The sequence below is a fragment of the Nomascus leucogenys genome, unplaced genomic scaffold, assembly GCF_006542625.1.
Source record: "Nomascus leucogenys isolate Asia unplaced genomic scaffold, Asia_NLE_v1 Super-Scaffold_285, whole genome shotgun sequence".
Lineage (NCBI taxonomy): Eukaryota > Metazoa > Chordata > Mammalia > Primates > Hylobatidae > Nomascus > Nomascus leucogenys.
The window spans coordinates 684,382-702,241 of NW_022095770.1; the positions used below are offsets into that span (position 1 = coordinate 684,382).

Sequence of the window (17,860 nt, forward strand, 5' to 3'; positions counted from 1 at the left end):
TTAAAAAGTAGCACCTTACTCCTCCACTGGATGGTTTGAGCTGCAGGGACAGCTGCTCTTTGGCCTTCAGCTGACCTCAGAAACTAGAAATATTTATTTCAGGCTCTGTCCCATTGGCCACTGTGGTCAGGGGTGGAAAGCACCTGCCAGGTGTTGCCCTGAGATTGACTGGGCTAACAAACTTTTCCACAAGCTTTGTGGTTGAACAGTAGCCCCCTCCTAACCCTCATTTTTCCTTGGCGTCCAAACTACAGCAGGTGTCGAGTGCCCCCTGGGTGCGAAGCTCGGTATTAGGCAAATAAGGGTGGTTGCTCTCCAAGGCGCTTAGCTGTCCCCTCTTCCCACTTTTTTTTTGTTAGAGACTGCGTCTCGCTTTGTCGCCAGGATGGGGTGCAGTGGCGCGCTCACAGTGGCTCACTGCAGCCTCGATCTCCGGGGCTCTGGTGACCCTCCCACCTCAGCCTCCAGAGTAGGTGGGACCACAGAAGCGCGCCACCACGCCTAATTTTTTGTACTTTATTTGCAGAGATGGGGTTTCATGTTGCCCAGACTGGTCTCGAATTCCTGGGCTCAAACGATCCGCCCGCCTCAGCCTCCCAAAGTGATAGGATTGCAGGCGTGACATGTCACTGCGCCCGACCAAGGCGCTTAGCTTTCTGTTGTTTTCACAACCACTTTCCTACCACTATCTACTGTTCCTATTTTACAAATGACAAAACTAACCGACAAAAGAGCACTGGACCGTGGGACCAGAGCACGTCCCTGTGGGGTAACCTTGAGCTGGTCGCTTGCCCAGGGTGGCAGCAGATGTCTGAAGCGTCTTCCAGTCCCAACACTCGACCTAACTCAGGGTCACCAGTGCTCAGCTGCGGCTGGAACTGGGTCTCGAAACTTGAAGGCCTTCTCTGCTACAGCCTTCGCTCCCGGGGGCAGAAAGAGGAAGTTTCTTAGCCGTGGGCACACCGGCGCCTTCGCAGAGGACCAGGGCTTGAGGTCCTGCCCGGATGCTCAAGTTCCGACCTGAAATGAACTACGCGGTCCGGGAGGGGTCGCCTTGCTCCTCCGGAAGGCTTCCCCTTCAGCCAATCACCGTTCGCGGCTCGACCCCGTCGCCGGAAGGAGCCGTCGCCCCGAGCAACTACAACGTCCGGCTTTCTGAGTTGGGTGGCGGGAAAGGCGATGAGTAAAGGCCGGGCAGAAGCTGCGGCGGGAGGTAACGGCGGCGTGGGCGCGGGGAAGACCTGGGAGGGTAGTGGGTGAGGAGGTCGGTTGAGTGGCCCCCTCCCCTGCCTTTCTCTCCGTAGCCGCCGGGATCCTCCTGAGGTACCTGCAGGAGCAGAACCGGCCCTACAGCGCCCAGGATGTGTTCGGGAACCTGCAGCGGGAACACGGACTGGGCAAGGCGGTGAGGACCCTCTCCCGGGATTCCCTCTCCGTCGGACTCCCTGGATTCAGGCTGGGGTCGTGCCCTTTGGAGCCTTGGGCGTTTTCCACATCACTGGCTGGATTTCCCCAGGCCCAGGCTCCTCTGATTGCCCCTTCTCTCTCCTCTGCCAGCTGGTGGTGAAGACGCTGGAGCAGCTGGCGCAACAAGGCAAGATCAAAGAGAAGATGTACGGCAAGCAGAAGATATATTTTGCGGATCAGGTGAGGAGAACCTGCGCCGATTGTCACCCATGAGAGCCCGACAACAGGTGAATCTATTCCTAGTGTGAACTCTTTTGGGGACAAGGCCCCCCATGGAAAACTCACCTGTCTTAGGCCACCATCCTTAAATCAAGGTGTGTACTCCTCTTGTTAGGATCCCAACTTCACGAGGTTTCCAGATTTACAATATGATGGATGACAGAAAATCCTGTATTGTTGCTACCAAGATCCATTTCCGCTCGAAAGCTCTTATTCCTTATCCTCTAGATTAGCAACACCCTCCGCCAAATGATGTTCCTCCTGCCTCCATCCGATTCTCTAAACACACATATCAAATTTATATTCTCCAGCCCAGAACTCCAGCTGGAATCTGTCAGGCATTAATATCAGAGTCAAAAATGCCACAGTAGAATGCCTCATCTTCCCCCCACCCCGGCCTAGTTTCTTTCTAACGTTCTTCTCCCCTAATGGAATTACTCTTCACCAAAACCAGAAACTTGGGAGCAATTCTTGACTTCCTTTACTAGTCAACCATCAAGTCCAGCTGATTTTTCCGTTTTTTGTTTGTGTTTTTTATTTTTATAGAGATGGGTCTTACTATGCTGCCCAGGTTGGTCCGAACTCCTGGGCTCAAGTGATCCTCCTGTCTTGGCCTCCCAAAGTGCTGGGAGGACAGGCGTGAACCACAGAGCCTGGCTGATTTTTCCATTCTTGAATCCACTCTCCATCTGCCATGGTTGCTCTAGTTCACGCCCTCTTCATCTGTTGCAGTATCCTCCTAACAGATCTTGGCTCTTCAAACATATCTTAAACATTGCAGTCAGAATGATCTGTCTAAATAGATCTGGTCATGCACCTTCCCTATTTAAAACTCTTCAATGGCTCTCTAGTGCTGCAAAAAACATGTAAAAGGCACCAGAAGACGCCCCAGCCAGCCTCTGGCCTCACCAATCCTAATTATTTTTCTATCCATGAACACTAGACAATTCTGATGTGTTTTACTGCTCTGTCCTTTGCATGTTGTCTTCCCTGTACCTGCTTCTCTTCCTGGCCAGTTCTTTCTTTCCTTTAGGATTTCACTTAGACATCACCTTCTCCAGAAATCTTCCTTGAATGCTCCGAGCTCATTGTTTCTTTTTCAGGCCCTTACCTCTTTTTGTTATTGTTGTTGTTGTTGAGACGGAGTCTCGCTCTGTCACCCAGGCTGGAGTGCAGTGGCACAATCTCAGCTCACTACAAGCTCCACTCCCGTGTTCACGCCATTCCCCTGCCTTAGCCTCCCGAGTAGCTGGGACTACAGGCGCCTGCCACCAAGCCTAATTTTTTTTTTTTTTTTTTTGGTATTTTTAGTAGAGATGGGGTTTCACTGTGTTAACCAGGATGGTCTCGATCTGCTGACCTCGTGATCCACCCGCCTCGGCCTCCCAAAGTGCTGGGATTACAGGCGTGAGCCACCGTGCCCGGCCCTGGCCCTTACCTCTTTTAAGGCATGCTGTATTACAATTATTATTATTATTATTTTTTTTTTTTTGAGACGGAGTCTCGCTCTGTCGCCCAGGCTGGAGTGCAGTGGAGCAATCTCGGCTCACTGCTAGCTCCGCCTCCCAGGTTCACGCCATTCTCCTGCCTCAGCCTCTCTGAGTAGCTGGGACTACAGGCGCCCGCCACCACGCCCGGCTAATTTTTTTGTATTTTTAGTAGAGACGGGGTTTCACCGTGGTCTGGATCTCCTGACCTCGTGATCCGCCCGCCTCGGCCTCCCAAAGTGCTGGGATTACAAGCGTGGGCCACAGCGCCCGGCCATTACAATTATTTTTACTTGTCTCCTTTATTCAATTGAAGTTCCTCTAGGGCAGACCCCATTTCTCAATTCATTTTTGTCTGATCAGCACCTCTGCAGTATCTAACATCCAACAGATATTACTTGTTAAACTGAACCAAACCACTTTCAAGGCTAACTTTCCTAAAACAGGCTGCATTGTGTTACTCATCTAAAGATAATTCTCTAAAGGAGGGTTTGGCAAACTTTTTCTGCAAATGGCCAGACAGTATTTTTAGGCTTTGTGGGCCACATGTATCTCTTGTCATGGCTGGCTGTACAACTGCCACAACTACTCACCTCTGCCACTGTAGAACAGAAGCAGCTGTAGACTATGTAAATGAATGGGTGGGGCTATTTCAATAAAGTTTTGTTTTCAAAAACATGCATCTGGCAGGATTTGGCTTGCTGGCCATAGTTTGCTGGCCTCTGCCCTATAGGTTCACCTTGCCCAAGTGTAGAGTCCAGACTGCACTGGTTGGCATACTTTTTCAACCTGCTCCCCATCACCAACTGATGTGATCTCCCCCACCCCCGCACTGATCCCCAGTGCAGTTCTTTTCTAGCAGTGGCCCCTCATGAGAGAAGCTCCTCAGACTTACTGGAATCCCTTATCTACATGGATCCCAAGGCCCGGCATAGTGGCTCATGCATGTAATCCCAGCACTTTGGGAGGCTGAGGTGGATGGATCACTTGAGCCCAGGAGTTTGAGACCAGCCTGGGCAACATGGTGAAATCCCTTCTCTACTAAAAATACAAAAATTAGCTGCGCTTGGTGGTGCGTGCCTGTAATCCCAGCTACTCAGGAGGCAGAGGCATGAGAATTGCTTGAAGCCAGGAGGTGGAGGTTGCAGTCAGCCAAGAGTGCACCACTGCACTCTGGCCTGGGCGACAGAGAAAGAAAGAAAAGAAAAGAGGGAAGGAAGGGAGAAAGAGAGAGAGAGGGAAAGGGAGGGGAAAGGAGGGAGGGAGGGAGGAGAAAGGAAGGAAAGGAGGGAGAGAGGAAGGTGGAAAGAAGGATGGGAAGGAAGGACAGGAAGGAAGAAGAAAAGAAGTCTGTCCATCCCATCCATCATGCTTCTTCACCTGTCCAGTTTCTGTCTATTATGGAAACCCATGATCTAGGTTTCCCCACCGTGGGAACAATGTTACTTAACTGCTTTCAGCTCAGGTAGTGGTTTTATCACTAAATGGGAACATTTCTGTCCTAATCAGTATCCTGTCAACCTAGCAGCTGCTTAAGGACAGGCATTAGATTTCAGCTTTTCTTTCGTACCTTTTTAGTGGGGCCGCTCCTTAACTGAAAACTATTTCTCAAAAGTACTCTCCCACTATTTCTGCAGACCCTCTGGAGAGTTTGGGGTGCAGCTGATTCCTGAGCGTATCTAAATGCTGCCTTCCCAGGTGTGTGTTCCCGTCTTTGTGCCTCACAACAGTTCACTTGTATTTTCCCTCTTTGTCTGGCAGGACCAGTTTGACATGGTGAGTGATGCTGACCTTCAAGGCCTAGATGGCAAAATCGTGGCCCTCACTGCTAAGGTGCAGAGCTTGCAGCAGAGCTGCCGCTACATGGAGGCTGGTAGGACTGGGTAGCCCCTCAAAAGTGCCCATAGGCTTAGGGTTCATTCTCGAGGTCAGGAATTACTAAATGAATGGTTCAATGACTGCGGCATCTTGTTGCAGCTAAGACCCCTTTGCTGGGCTCCCTTAGGCATAAAAAGAAATGTAGGATAACTAATGGCTTTTGTGTACCAACAAATGGACAAGATACGCATTTGTTCTCCCCGCCACGATTATCAGTACACTGTCCCCACATTTCCCTTTATTCCTGCTTCTTTAACTGGCTACGCCTAAGTGTTCAACCTCATACCCACGCTACTTGTAGATGGAGGAGGAAAAAAATTAGAATAATAAATAATCCTGTAAGGCTTAAGTTTCCTGAGCATTTCCATGTGAGATGATAGATCCGGAGCAAGGTGGAACACCTCAGGGAGCACCCACTGGGAAAGACATAACTCCTTCCTCAGGGGTAGCAAGTGACCCCAGGGGAATGTGGTTTCAGAGCTCAAGGAATTATCTAGTGCCCTGACCACACCAGAGATGCAGAAAGAAATCCAGGAGTTAAAGAAGGAATGCGCTGGCTACAGAGAGAGATTGAAGAACATTAAAGCAGCTACCAATCATGTGACTCCAGAAGAGAAAGAGCAGGTGAGCTGGAAGGCTGGAGGACTGCTGTGCAGGTCCAGAGTGAACATCAGGGCTGAGCCCCAGAAGGCTGCTGTGGTCCTGAGGAGTTAGAGGAACTTGCTTTTTCCTTCTAGGTATACAGAGAGAGGCAGAAGTACTGTAAGGAGTGGAGGAAGAGGAAGAGGATGGTAAGTGTGGGAACTCTTGAGACAGGCCCTGGAGGTGCTTTTGAAAATGGCAGGCACCAGATCAACCGCTACACAATATCATAAACTGTCTGACAGGCAGTGCCCAGTGCTGCCCATCTGAAAATGGGTGGTTTTTCTTGTCAGGCTACAGAGCTGTCTGATGCAATACTTGAAGGATACCCCAAGAGCAAGAAGCAGTTCTTTGTAAGTGGTACTCTCTTCCTTCTTTGCTTCCCTGTGGTCTTATCCTGGTGACAGCTCATTCACTTGTCTCCCTGTCCTACAGGAGGAGGTTGGGATAGAGACGGATGAAGATTATAACGTCACACTCCCAGACCCCTGAGGGGCCCACGGTCGGGACTGGTGGGGACTGCAGGATATCAGAAGAGTGAGATGTCTTGGACTGGCTACCTTGTTTTTGGTTGGCTTTTGTTGTTATTCCTGCTACTTTTCACCTTTAAGCAGAGCAGTCAGGAGACAGGCATAAACCAGAGCACTGGGTGGAGGATGAGGGCTGCTGGCTGGGGGTAGACCCAGCCCATTTCATTGTCTAAATTGCAGCAGCTTGAGGTTAACATTTAGATTTGGAACAGTGCTAAAGGAAAGCATTTGGCAATATTTATTATAATTTAATTTGATATAAAAATATTTAATTTCCTCTGGATAGTCAAACCTGCCAGATACCAAACCTGAGGAAGGCAGAAGTGAACTTGGAGAACTAGGGTAGAGAGAGGTTTCTATAAAACGAGCATTTGGAGGGCCCACAGCTTCACTCAGGACCTGCTGGGCTTGTATACCCCAGGAGCCCTTTTGAGTATCTTTTGTATGCTTTTCACCCCACCCCCCAAGTCCTGGGAGAAATGCAGGCAACACTGAGACATGGGAGAGGCCAAGATATGCTTGACAGAAAGGGTGATTTTGAGGCCCAGTTACTATTTCAAAATTGTAACCGTAGCAAAACTGCATTGGTATTTAGAAAAATAAAAAATTCCAATATGTAGTGCTGTGTTATACCTGCCTCTGCCATGCAGCATCACAGCCTGTGGAAACCAGGAGGGCTTCCCTTACCACCCAGAGCAGAGGAGGAAGGTGATGGAATATGGGGTGAGGGGAGGAACCTGGTGGCCCCTCCCTGAGACGGCCAGAAAGCCCTTGGCCTCACCTGGGACTGACCAGGCAGCCCCAGTCTAGGCACAAGGTGCCCTTTCACCCTTCATGGCTGTGGGAATATTTCCTCTTACTCTTTTTCTCCCATAGAGCTACTGCCAAAATGCCTAAACTTGGGCCAAATGTTGCCCAAGAGACCAAAACAGAGGAAAACAGTTTCCAAATCTATGTAGATCATGAGCAGAAATCTGAGGCTTGAAGAAAGGGCTGAGAGGACAGGAGCTCTTTGGGGTGTCCAGAGCAGACTCCCATCCCAAGGACTTCCATGGAGTGGGGGGAAGGCTGGGTAGGTTTGAGTTTTATCGTCAATATAATAAATTAATCAGAAGCTTTCACAAAACAAACACTGCAGCTCTGCTGAAGATAAAATGGGGCTGGGAAAACCAAACACCAAGTAGAAACCAGCTGACCAGCGTGAGGTGTTGTAGTCCAATTACCCGGGCCCAGCAGTTCAGTGGCCAAGTAGAGATTCAAGGGCCTCTTGTTGGCTGTTCTGCAGGTTTCCAAGAACCGGTCAGTAAAGCTGGTTTTTCAATTGGTGCAGGACGCCAATCACAATCTCCCGCAGGGTCTGGCAAGGGCAGCAGAGGAAGAAATAGACAATGCCCAGGTCAGCGCAGAGTAGTTTCCAAGATGCCTGCCTAGATCAGCCATGTACTTTAGAAAAGTGCTTTAAAAATAGCCCCCCGGGGGGCCAGGTGTGGTGGTTAACGCCGATAATCCCAGCACTTTGGGAGGCCAAGGCGAGTGGATCACCTGAGTTTCAAGACCAGCCTGGCCAACATAGTGAAACCCCGTCTCTATTAAAAATACAAAAATTAGGTGTGGTGGCGCATGCCTGTAATCCCAGCTACACAGGAGGCTGAGGTACGAGAATCGCCTGAATCCAGGAGGTGGAGGTTGCAGTAAGCTGAGATCACACCACTGCACTCCAGCCTCGGTGACAGACTCCGTCTCAAAAAAAAAAAAAAAAAAAAAAGCCCCCAGGAAGTACTGATGGCTGCAGTTTAATTTGAGGTGCTCCTGAAGCAGGATGGAGAGACGGAAATACAATAAAATGTTTCGGTAAAATTTAGGGAGTGGGTATACGAGTGTTCACTGTGAACTCCTCTCAACATCGCAATATGTTTAATGTGTTTCACAATAAAAATGTTGGGAAACGAGGCCGGGCACGGTGGCTTATGCCTGTAATCCCAGCACTTTGGGAGGCTGAGGCGGGTGGATCACAAGGTCAGGAGATCAAAACCATCCTGGCTAACACGGTGAAACCCCGTCTTACTAAAAAATACAAAAAATTGGCCAGGTGTGGTGGCACACGCCTGTAGTCCCAGCTACTCAGGAGGCTGAGGCAGGAGAATGGCGTGAACCCAGGAGATGGAGGTTGCAGTGAGCCGAGATTGTGCCACTGCATTCCAGCCTGGGTGACAGAACGAGACTCCCGTCTCAAAAAAAAAAAAAATGTTGAGAAGCCAACAAGAAATCTCAGACACAAGTTTAAAGCCTCAGAAAAAGCAACCAGACTTCAATTAGAAGACTCAGTGCAATACCATTAGCACATCTCCATTGTAAATAAATTTTTAAAAAGCTTTTGGGGCAACTACTTTACTGGGCCTGAAGGTAGTGCGTTTCCAATTCGGCTGCAGATGCCTGGGGCTTCCATACTGGGGCAGCGCTAACATGGGCTAGACAAAAGCCAAGAGCTGGACTTGACATTGAGCTCACATCACACTTGCAGAATGAAACCATAACATGAAGATGTGGGTTAGACAGCAAAGAAAAGGGAAAATACCAGGGCCCTGAAAGCTGTAGAAATGCCCTTAAGATCTAAAAGCAACTGCCATGCTTTTCCCAACAGCTGATTGCTTGGGCTACTTTGCTTGACGGTAGAGAAAACTGCAGACCCTGTGCCTATTGTTGCCCCATACCTGAGGCTTACAGTGCTCCTCAATCCAGCTGAAGACGCAGGCTGACAGCTCCTGGAAGCTGGCCACTGAGATGGAGGCATTGAAGGACTGGAACAGGGAATCCATGATGCCTTGAAACACGTTGAACTTGACCTGGTCAGAGACCTGGTCCTCCCCTTCATGGGGGTTGTCCTGGTGTGCCTTCACAATCTGCTCATAGTTCCTAAAAGCATGCAGGCCAGGGCTGAGGTGCTGCAGCAGCTCCACCCACCCAAGAAGAATGACGGGACTATCCTGTGTACTCCCAGGAATGGCAGCCCCAGAGAGCTTCTGGGTGGGGTTCAGTATCAGGGAGATACTGCTTCCAGGCCAGGAATGGTGGACCTCTCTCTCCCACCTTCCTTACATTAATCCAACAGGCATTTCCTGAGTGTCTGCCATGTGTAAGGACAGTTAGGGATACACAGTCCTTCTACTGGCTAGCTCAGGAACTGAGAGTATTATCTGTACTGTAGTAACTGATGTGGCCTTTGAACAAGGGAGGGTGTGCAATGAAGTTGCCTCAGAAGCTCTGGCTCCCCCCATTCAGCACCCCTCTTACACTTTCATGATCTTTAGGGCCGTGACATCCTTGCGTAACGTGGACACCTCCTCCTCCTGCTTTTTCTTCTCCTTGTGCAAAAACTGAATGTAGTCAATGGCTAGGGTGGGGGCAAGAAAAGAGGACAGGTACAGAAGTATTCTCAACCAAGAAGATAAGGCTGACTCTGTTCCCCTTCCCCCAGACCCCAACTATCCCACGGCAATCACCACACCAAGGCCGAGCCATGGGTGGGTAGGAGGCGCTGGCCTCTTCACAGCCCCTCTTGGCTCCAGCCCCTCCAGTGCTTTCCCTAGCCGTACTCTTTTGTAGAACGATGGCTTTGCTGAGCTTTTGGGAGCCAATGGAGAAGTCCTGCTGCTGGCAAGTGGGGACGATGGTCTGAAGGTCATCATAGCCTCTCTGTGGAGACAGCAGGGGAAATGGGTTCTTTAACCCTGAGAGATTAAAGCAAAATGGCACAAAGTTCCTCCATGACACCAAGTTCTATGCTCACAAACTCAACGGGGTGGGAAGGCTGCAAGGGAGGTGTTTGTGCCTGGGACTATACTACCTGCCCACCCCCTAGGGTGCCTGGGACTGTCTGAGAGGGTCAGGGCACAGGGAAGCTGAACTATGCAGGGCCCTCCTGCACTGGCTGAGGCGCAGGCCTCCCTGGTCACCTTGATGGCGTCCCTCCTCTTCTGCTCAGCCTGAGTGTGTGCGCGCCGCCGCCGGTCTTTGTAGGACTCCTTGTAGGCCTCTTGGTGGTAATCACTGTCCTCGTCATCTGCGCTCACAGATGGGGGCAGGGAGAGGTCATCTTGGGGCCCAGTGGGGTCCAGCTAGCCCACCTTTCCCCAGCTGGGAAGAACCTGGTGTCCAGAGAAGGCAGATAGACAGAAGAACCTAATGTTCCAGATGAGGTGAAAGATGGTGAGACCCTGTGTCTGATACTTTGGCTCCAGCACCCCTGTGTGGATGGCTGGGGCTTCCCTGTGTAGGAAAGGTACTACAATTATGACATATCTGAGCCCCCCGAGGTGGGGGGGAGGTTACTGCCTACCTGTGTTGGGGACAGAAGAGGCACTGGTGGAACCGATGCTATTAGCTCTGGACACTACACTCCCCTTGCGGGTGCTTTCTACAAAAAGCCCTGGAAAAGAGAGGCCCCAATCACTAAGGGGTGGGGTGGGGAACACTGCCAGATCCTCAGACACCTGTAGGACACAATGGCTTATATTTATTTATTTTTTTCGAGACGGAGTCTCACTCTGTCACCCAGGCTGGAGTGCAGTGGCGCGATCTCGGCTCACTGCAAGCTCCGCCTCCCAGGTTCACACCATCCTCCTGCCTCAGCCTCCAGAGTAGCTGGGACTACAGGCGCCCGCCACCACGCCTGGCTAATTTTTTTGTTTTTTAGTGGAGACGGGGTTTCACCGTGTTAGCCAGGATGGTCTCCGTCTCCTGACCTCGTGATCCGCCTGCCTCGGCCTCCTCAAGTGCTGGGATTACAGGCGTGAGCCACCGCGCCCGGCCACACAATGGCTTTCTTAAATGCTGACCTCTTCCCTTCAACCCAAAGCCAACCATACTTGGTCCCCAACTTCCTGCCAGACCACGCTGAAGTGCTCTGCTCCCTAGTGTCTACACTGCTCCATAGGCTGCATGATACCCCCTGGCTCACAAACGGGCATCTGGCCGTGATGACGGTATGAGTGATCAGCTGCCACTAGTTCCACCACTTCCCTGTTCCAGAGCAGAGGGAACTAGGTGTCACCCTCAGTTGTTTTCTGCCCTTGTCCTTCAGCTCCTACTGTCTCAAGCCAGGAACTCTGCTCAGGGACAGTGGACTGTGCTCAGGCGTGGTTGGCAACGCCACAAGAATCTAGAGTGCCTGGGCGGGAGTGTCCCTCTAGAGCTTAAGATGGGGCAGCTACTCACCGGGGTCGAGGCTGTTGTCGCTGTAGGCATACTCCACCTGCGGCACAGAGCACGGGAAGAGCCTGTCAGACCTCCGCCCCTGGGGGGAGGCGCCCCTTCCACTGCAGACACGCACAGCGCGCCCCCCATTCCGGGAAGGCGCGTCTGTCACCCTGCGCGCGCGCGCCCACCCCGCCCGGGGTGCGCGGGCAGCTTAATGAGTCCCCCGAGACTGGCACAGGCTAGGCCCTGCGAGCGCCTCCCCTGTGTATGATCCTTTCCGCCCCTACTCCACCCCAGTCCCCCGTTCCCCCGACTCGCGCGCACACGCCTCGTTTGTCTCCCCACCTTGGCACACGCGGGGTGAGAGCTGTCTTCTCTGCAGCCCCGGGGCCCGGAGAGCGTGGGGGACTTTGGGAACAGGAGGGAAGCCCCTCGTCTTCCGGCCCCCCTACGTGCACGAGCGCGACCCGCCCTCCCCTCGCCGGCGTGCGCGCCCACGGGGCTTGCCTTGACCCAAGGGTCCTCGGGAGAGGCGCCCGGCTCCGTCATCTTGTACCCACCGGACCGGAAACGAGCCAGCGGGGGGGCCCCCTGCGGCGAGCAAGCGGGTGGTGTGCCCACGTGACCCGCGCCCGCCAATCCGCGACCGAGAGGTGGGGCAGGGCGAGAGCATCGCGCATGCGCAGCCCAAAGACTTTTTCTCCGCGGTTCCAGCCGTCAAAGCCCGGAGCTTGGCCTGGCGCCAGCCTCCTTCGGAACTGCTCACCGCCGTGCCTGCCCTCCCCGGGTTAGGCACTGGAATGGCGGCGACATGAAGCGCGTTTTGTAAGATGGAGTCCCCTCAATTGGCTTGTCAGCACACCGCCGCAGGTAGTGTGTGCACGCGCACTGTCCGGCCGGCCGGCTCCCCACGCTACCCTGCGGGGGGCCTCCCCGCGCTCACTGGACCTGCACTGCTGGCCGGTGTGTCAGGAGCCGGGCAGAGAAGCCCCCAGCCACATCGTCCGACCCCACCAGGCTGCAAGCTCTGTGACGGCAGAGGCCCCGCCTGGCGCGTGGAAGGCTGATCTTCCAACACCCAACCCAGCGTCTGGCAGGATGCATGTGGAGAATGAACCCTTGCAAAGAACCTGCTAGCTAGGTCATGCGGCCTCTCATATTAAAAACAAAACAAAAAGAAAAAAACACGGCAGTACCTAGAAAGTCTACACCTTACTCAGAAGCACACAGCTGGTCAGTGGGAGGGCCAAAGCCCACCTGTGGCTAGCCTCAAAGGCCATCCTCTTAACCACTGCATTGCCCAGGCTTCCAGCTCAGGCCTGGGCCCTGCACTTGTGGCTTAAGGATCCCAAAGACACTTAGGAGCATTGGAGCAGGAAGCAGACACCATACAGGCAACACCTGGGAACATTCACCTTTAATTCTGTTACAGGTTCAAGTATCTGTGCTGGCCCTAGTCAGCTGTCGGTAAGAGTCACCCATGGACAAGAGTGGGGAGGGGCCTGCTCCTCCATGAACCACATCCTCAGTGTTGGCCAAATACCAGTGTGTTGGGTAGGCTTCCTGTGTCCACCAGGCCTGGTCATGTCCTGCACAGCATAGCTTGGACCTCTGGGCCTGAACCAGGGTGAGCATCAAGGCCCCCATTTCTCCTCACCACGGGGTCGCTTGTCAGCTCCAGGGGCCAGTCTGGCCCCACTGAGAACTTTTCAGTCGAGGGCCTGATGAGTCTTGGGAATGCGCTTCTGCAGGAGGGCCCAGGCTTTCTCCACCTTCAGACAGGCCAGGATGTTGGGAGGAAGAGAGGGCAGGGTCAGGCAGTACCCACTGGAGACTCCTTCCCCACAACCTGGCCTTGCCCTGGGCACCAACCTGGCGCTGGGTGATATGCGGCTCCCACAAGGTGCTGAGCACCACGTGGCTCTGTTCCACAAGCTGCTGCCCGCTCATCTGGCTCTGCAGCCGGCTTTGAGCCGCGGCTTCACTCAGGCCATCCCTCTCCACAATGCGTCTTACAGCCTGAGCACAGACGAGACATTTGTCAGGAAGAATTCCAGCTCACAGGATAGGATCTGCAGTATGGATGGCGGGGGGGTGTGGGGCGAGATACCTCAGTCTCAGGGATGACAACAGTCCACACCTCATGGACCAGGTTCTGCCAGCCGGCTTCAAGCAGCACAGCGGCATCAATCACGCACACACGCTTTCCTGTGGGGAGACCCATCACCGCCAACAGTGCCGACGCTCTCCCAGGCAGAGTGCACGAAACACAATTCCAGGGTGAGCAGACAGTCCCACGTGGGGCAGGGAAGCTCCCAGAGGAAGAATCAGCTTAACTGTCCCCTTGGCTGCTCCCATCCTCCCTCCCACTCACCCTCAGTCACAGCCCGATCCATCTCCTCTCGGGCCAGCTTTGCGATAATTGGCCACATAATGTCCGTGAGTATCTTCAGCTGCTTCTGGGGAGAGGAACAGAGGGCAGCGGTTACCTTCTCTAGAAGCAGCAGTCAGCCCGAGCAAGGTGGTGTTGGGAACAGATCAATGGAATTGGCATTCTGGGCCAGACCAGAGAGGTCCACCGGACCCTGACCCCTGGGTCCAGTAGCGGCTTAGGAGCCCTTAGGAAGCTATTGTTTACCTTATTCCCAAACACCCGGCTGCCTAGGACCTTCCTGTTGATGATGCCATCTTTATGGAGAATATCTGGACAACAGAGACAGACAACTGAGCACAGAGGCCTGGCTAGCTCCTCACTCCAGGCCACTTTCAGCCTTCCCCAATTATTACCTGTTCCAAAGGCCTCCACCACAGGCTGGTAGGCAGGGCCACCTGGGGCATAGGCCCGATGACCCAGGTGGTCACTGTCAATGACAAACGCCCCCAGGCCCTTCAGTCGCTGAGCTATTGAGCTCTTCCCAGAGCCACTGATGCCAGTCAGCCCAATTACATAGAGACACGTGGGGAGCTCTGGCCTTTCCTGGGGGTAGGTGAAAGGGAACCCACAGTTACTGGGGCCCTCAGCCTCATGCCTGGGGCTGAGCCCGTCAGCTTCTACTCTCCAGCATTGCCAGGACACCCAAGCAGGAGGGAAGGAGGGAGAGGAGCTTACATATGGAGGCCGAAGCAGGTTTCCCAACATTCGCTGGCGGAAGCTGGAGGAGCTGACTTTGTCCTCTTCATTCTCTGTATGTCTGAGGTCCTTCAGCAGCTGGATCTGGTACAAGGCAAGCTCCTCCAGGTCCTGGGGTAAAGAGGAAAGGGTGAAAAGAGGGAAGGACGGAGTGAGAGGAAGACCCTAATATCCAACCTGCCCCACTATCCTCCCCTTCCTACCCAGGCTCCTCCTCCAACTCAGCGGGCAAACTGAGAACCAGTTCCTCTTTGCTTCTTCCCACCACGCTGAGCCCCCACTTCTCTCCTCTGGGGCCATGGTACTTCCAACAGCCCCCTCAAAATGGCCTTCCCCGTCCCCCATCCACTCCCTCTGCCAGTCTCCCTCAGGGGTTACATTCTCAAGGCGGAAGCGGTTGACGGCCATCCCCCCACGATAGGTCTCCTCGCTGACCACCAGGAACTCCAGGGAGGGGTCAGAGCCAGCGGGCCCATAGGGGTCCAGCAGGGGGATGACATCAAAAGTCAAGGAGGGCTTGATGTCCACCAGGAACTCACTCAGATGTTCCACACGTTCTGTATAAGGTTGGAGCAGCTCAGGGAGCAACTTGCCTGGGGAAAGAGTCCAGAAGAACAGTGAGAGCTTTTTATTGGGGAGGAGAGTACGGGCCAGTTTGGGAAAAAGTGTCCCTAAGTACAGTGTCCCCAGAGGGGGGTGGCAGAAAGGGTTCAACTGGTAAGGCCTATGGTGATGGTGAGGGGAGCATGAAGGTGAAGAAACAGGCAAGCATGATAGTCACTCCAAGGGCTGGCATGTGTCCAGAGAATAAGCCACCAGGAAACCACTCCAGAGAACGAGCAGTGCCAGAGGGCATCAGAGGCAGATGGAAAATTCCAAGATCCATGCCATGCTTGAGTTTCCTCCTCCTGTCTGTGGCACTGCTACCTGCAGCTCACTCACCCATTCATTCCCAGTGTCTCATTAGGGTGTATCACCTGGAAAACTTGCTAAAGTGCAGATCCCTTTGCTTCACATTTGGGGTATTCTGATTGAGTGGTGACTGGACCACATGCCGAGAAAGCTGTTCATTTGACAAAATGTCCTTAGCACCAACTGAGTGTCAACCACTGTGACATTTGGGAAGGGTGGGAAGTAATGAATGGCCCTACCCTTCCTTGATCTCGACATTAAGGTCGGGGGTGGGGAGATTTGGGGATCCTCCACCCTAGTCCAGGGTCCCTCTCACTCACTCTTCAACAGATCTTTGTCTGCTACTCCCACCACAAGCTGCTCCTGGGCCAGGATGCACGCGACACTGAGCAACACCTTGTGGGCGTTGTGCAGGCGGTCAAACGTGCCACCGACAGCGCCACGGTAGTAGCCACGCACCGGCTGCTTTGGAGACCTGGCCACGGGGGAAGCTGGCCTGATCGTGGAGGGTAAGGGGACATCCAGGGGCTCCACGGGCACTTCTCCTATCCCATAATCGGGGTATAGCAGCACCGAGGCCAGTCGCGGGCAACAGCTGTAACAGCTGGTGGCGTAACGCACTAGCTGCTGTTTGACTGGGTTGTACTGGCTTCCATCCAGGGTCTGGAAGTCTGTCAACACGACTTCTGGCGGGTGGGCGAGATTCTGGACTGAGGTGGGCAGGGGAGGGAGAAAGGTGCTCTTGGTTCGGATATTGGTTAGTAGGATTCTGACATCCAGGTGCCTGTGGACGTCGGCGCCAGCATAGAGGTGCGTGATGAAATCAAGAACCTCAAACGTGGCCTGCACGGGGCTGGACTGGGGCTGAGCCGGGCCCTCCAGGCTCATGCCCGGCTGCAGGTGTACATAGAGTGTGTGATTCACCAGCCGGGCCGCCGAGGTCAGGATGGGGGCCAGACGAGGGGCCAGGGAGGCCAGCGGCGTCGTCAGCACCAGGAGACCCGACCGGAATACGGCCATGCTGCCCAGGCCTGCGGACAGTCAGGGAGACGAGGCGACGGTGACTGAAGGGCCTGCGGCCGAGGCAGAGGCCTGTACCGGGACTTGGACCCCAGAGAAGGAGACCTGGAGCAGGGACGGGGTTTCAGTGCTGATCGACAGGAGCCGGGGGAGGGGACGGGGCCTGGTAGACGGCGCCTCAGGGCTGTGTTCTAAGCCTTGGTGTCCTCATTTCTCAGACGGGGCGGTGACTTCGCTGAACTGAGTCGAAATCCTGGGAAGGGGGAACTGGACAGGAACCCTTGTCAAAGGGCTGGGGATCCAAAAATCCTGGGCCCTCTTGCTAAGCTGCACCAGGGTCTTCAAGGAATCGAAGAGGGTGGCTAAAGGGGGACGCTCAAGCTCACGTCGGTCCCCTACTCACTGAAACCTCAAGGCTTGGGTCCACTTGCACCACCGCGGAGGCTTCCCTGGCTGCAACCCGGAAGCACTAACGGAGAAACCGCAACTCGGAACTACGGAAACGGAGGAAGATCAAACATCTGGACTTCGCTTCAGCGCGGGATTCTCGCGAGATTTCCAGTGGCGAGGGCTGCGCCCTGCTAATGGGGCGGGGCTGATCTCGAAGGCTCTGGGAGTGGGTGAAGCCTTGGTCCGGATCGGACCCCCGCTGGGACCGGGCGGAGAGCGGCAAGGCAGGTTTCAAAGCCCATTTCACAGATTCCCTTCTGGCCTAATGAGGAGAGATTAGTTTCAGCCAGGCCACCCAAGAGGCATCGGCAAAGCCAGAACTAACCAGACTTCCTTCATTCCAGGGACGGAGGTGGGGATCACAGGGCTGCGCTGTATTAGCCCTCCTAGTACCATCTCAGTCCGAGGATCCTGACGTGGGAGGCTACTGGACAGGTCTGTCCACGTACCCATTTCACAGATGGAAAAACTGAGGCCTTGTGTGTACCTGGCTGCTGTAGGAGGCTCTCGCACCACCCAGATCCTCTGATGCGCTTGTTTGCGGGGTCTCTGTGGACAGGAGAAAAAGGCAAAGGCTGATTGGGCGCGGTGGCTCACGCCTGTAATCCCAGCACTTTGGGATGCCTAGGCGGGCAGATCATCATCATATGAGGTCGGGAGTTCGAGACCAACCTGACCAACATGGAGAAACCTCGTATCTGCTAAAAATACAAAATTAGACGGGTGTGGTGGCGCATGGCTGTAATCCCAGCTACTCAGAAGGCTGAGGCAGGAGAATCGCCTGAACCCGTGGGCAGAGGTCGCGATGAGCCGAGATTGTGCCATTGCACTCCAGCCTGGGCAACAAGAGCGAAACTCCCGGCCGGGCGCGGTGGCTCACGCCTGTAATCCCAGCACTTTGGGAGGCCGAGGCGGGCGGATCACGAGGT

General features: G+C 53.9%; 3 protein-coding genes across 8 annotated transcripts; 1 reads left to right on the top strand and 2 right to left on the bottom strand.

Moving 5' to 3' along the window:
* The first annotated feature begins 509 nt into the window (after window positions 1–509).
* Window positions 510–6,842, top strand: PSMC3IP (PSMC3 interacting protein). The gene is made up of 8 exons (XM_030808279.1): window positions 510–1,213; window positions 1,305–1,405; window positions 1,558–1,647; window positions 4,935–5,046; window positions 5,530–5,675; window positions 5,789–5,842; window positions 5,987–6,046; window positions 6,129–6,842. The coding sequence occupies exons 1-8, from the start codon at window positions 1,180–1,182 to the stop codon at window positions 6,183–6,185; spliced, it is 654 nt and encodes a 217-aa protein (XP_030664139.1). The 5' UTR covers window positions 510–1,179; the 3' UTR covers window positions 6,186–6,842.
* On the bottom strand, window positions 6,439–12,037 carry MLX (MAX dimerization protein MLX). Of its 4 annotated transcripts, none has more exons than XM_030808277.1 (8): window positions 11,927–12,037; window positions 11,438–11,474; window positions 10,560–10,649; window positions 10,177–10,283; window positions 9,817–9,916; window positions 9,515–9,614; window positions 8,935–9,136; window positions 6,439–7,580 (listed from the first exon to the last, which is right to left on the bottom strand). In XM_030808277.1, the coding sequence occupies exons 1-8, from the start codon at window positions 11,966–11,968 to the stop codon at window positions 7,524–7,526; spliced, it is 735 nt and encodes a 244-aa protein (XP_030664137.1). In that variant the 5' UTR covers window positions 11,969–12,037; the 3' UTR covers window positions 6,439–7,523. The 4 variants fall into 4 exon arrangements, with proteins under 4 accessions (XP_030664137.1, XP_030664135.1, XP_030664138.1 ...); XM_030808275.1 differs by having other exon boundaries at window positions 11,765–12,025; XM_030808278.1 differs by lacking the exon at window positions 10,560–10,649 and having other exon boundaries at window positions 11,927–12,025.
* A 787-nt stretch (window positions 12,038–12,824) lies between these two features.
* On the bottom strand, window positions 12,825–17,550 carry COASY (Coenzyme A synthase). 3 transcript variants are annotated; one of them, XM_030808280.1, is made up of 11 exons: window positions 17,419–17,550; window positions 16,885–16,975; window positions 15,782–16,492; window positions 14,928–15,142; window positions 14,529–14,660; window positions 14,207–14,396; window positions 14,058–14,122; window positions 13,794–13,878; window positions 13,530–13,627; window positions 13,292–13,438; window positions 12,825–13,191 (listed from the first exon to the last, which is right to left on the bottom strand). In XM_030808280.1, the coding sequence occupies exons 3-11, from the start codon at window positions 16,479–16,481 to the stop codon at window positions 13,129–13,131; spliced, it is 1,695 nt and encodes a 564-aa protein (XP_030664140.1). In that variant the 5' UTR covers window positions 16,482–16,492; window positions 16,885–16,975; window positions 17,419–17,550; the 3' UTR covers window positions 12,825–13,128. The 3 variants fall into 3 exon arrangements, with proteins under 3 accessions (XP_030664140.1, XP_003279516.3, XP_030664141.1); XM_003279468.3 differs by having other exon boundaries at window positions 15,782–16,975; XM_030808281.1 differs by lacking the exons at window positions 12,825–13,191; window positions 13,530–13,627 and having other exon boundaries at window positions 13,346–13,491; window positions 15,782–16,975.
* Between the last annotated feature and the right edge of the window lie 310 nt (window positions 17,551–17,860).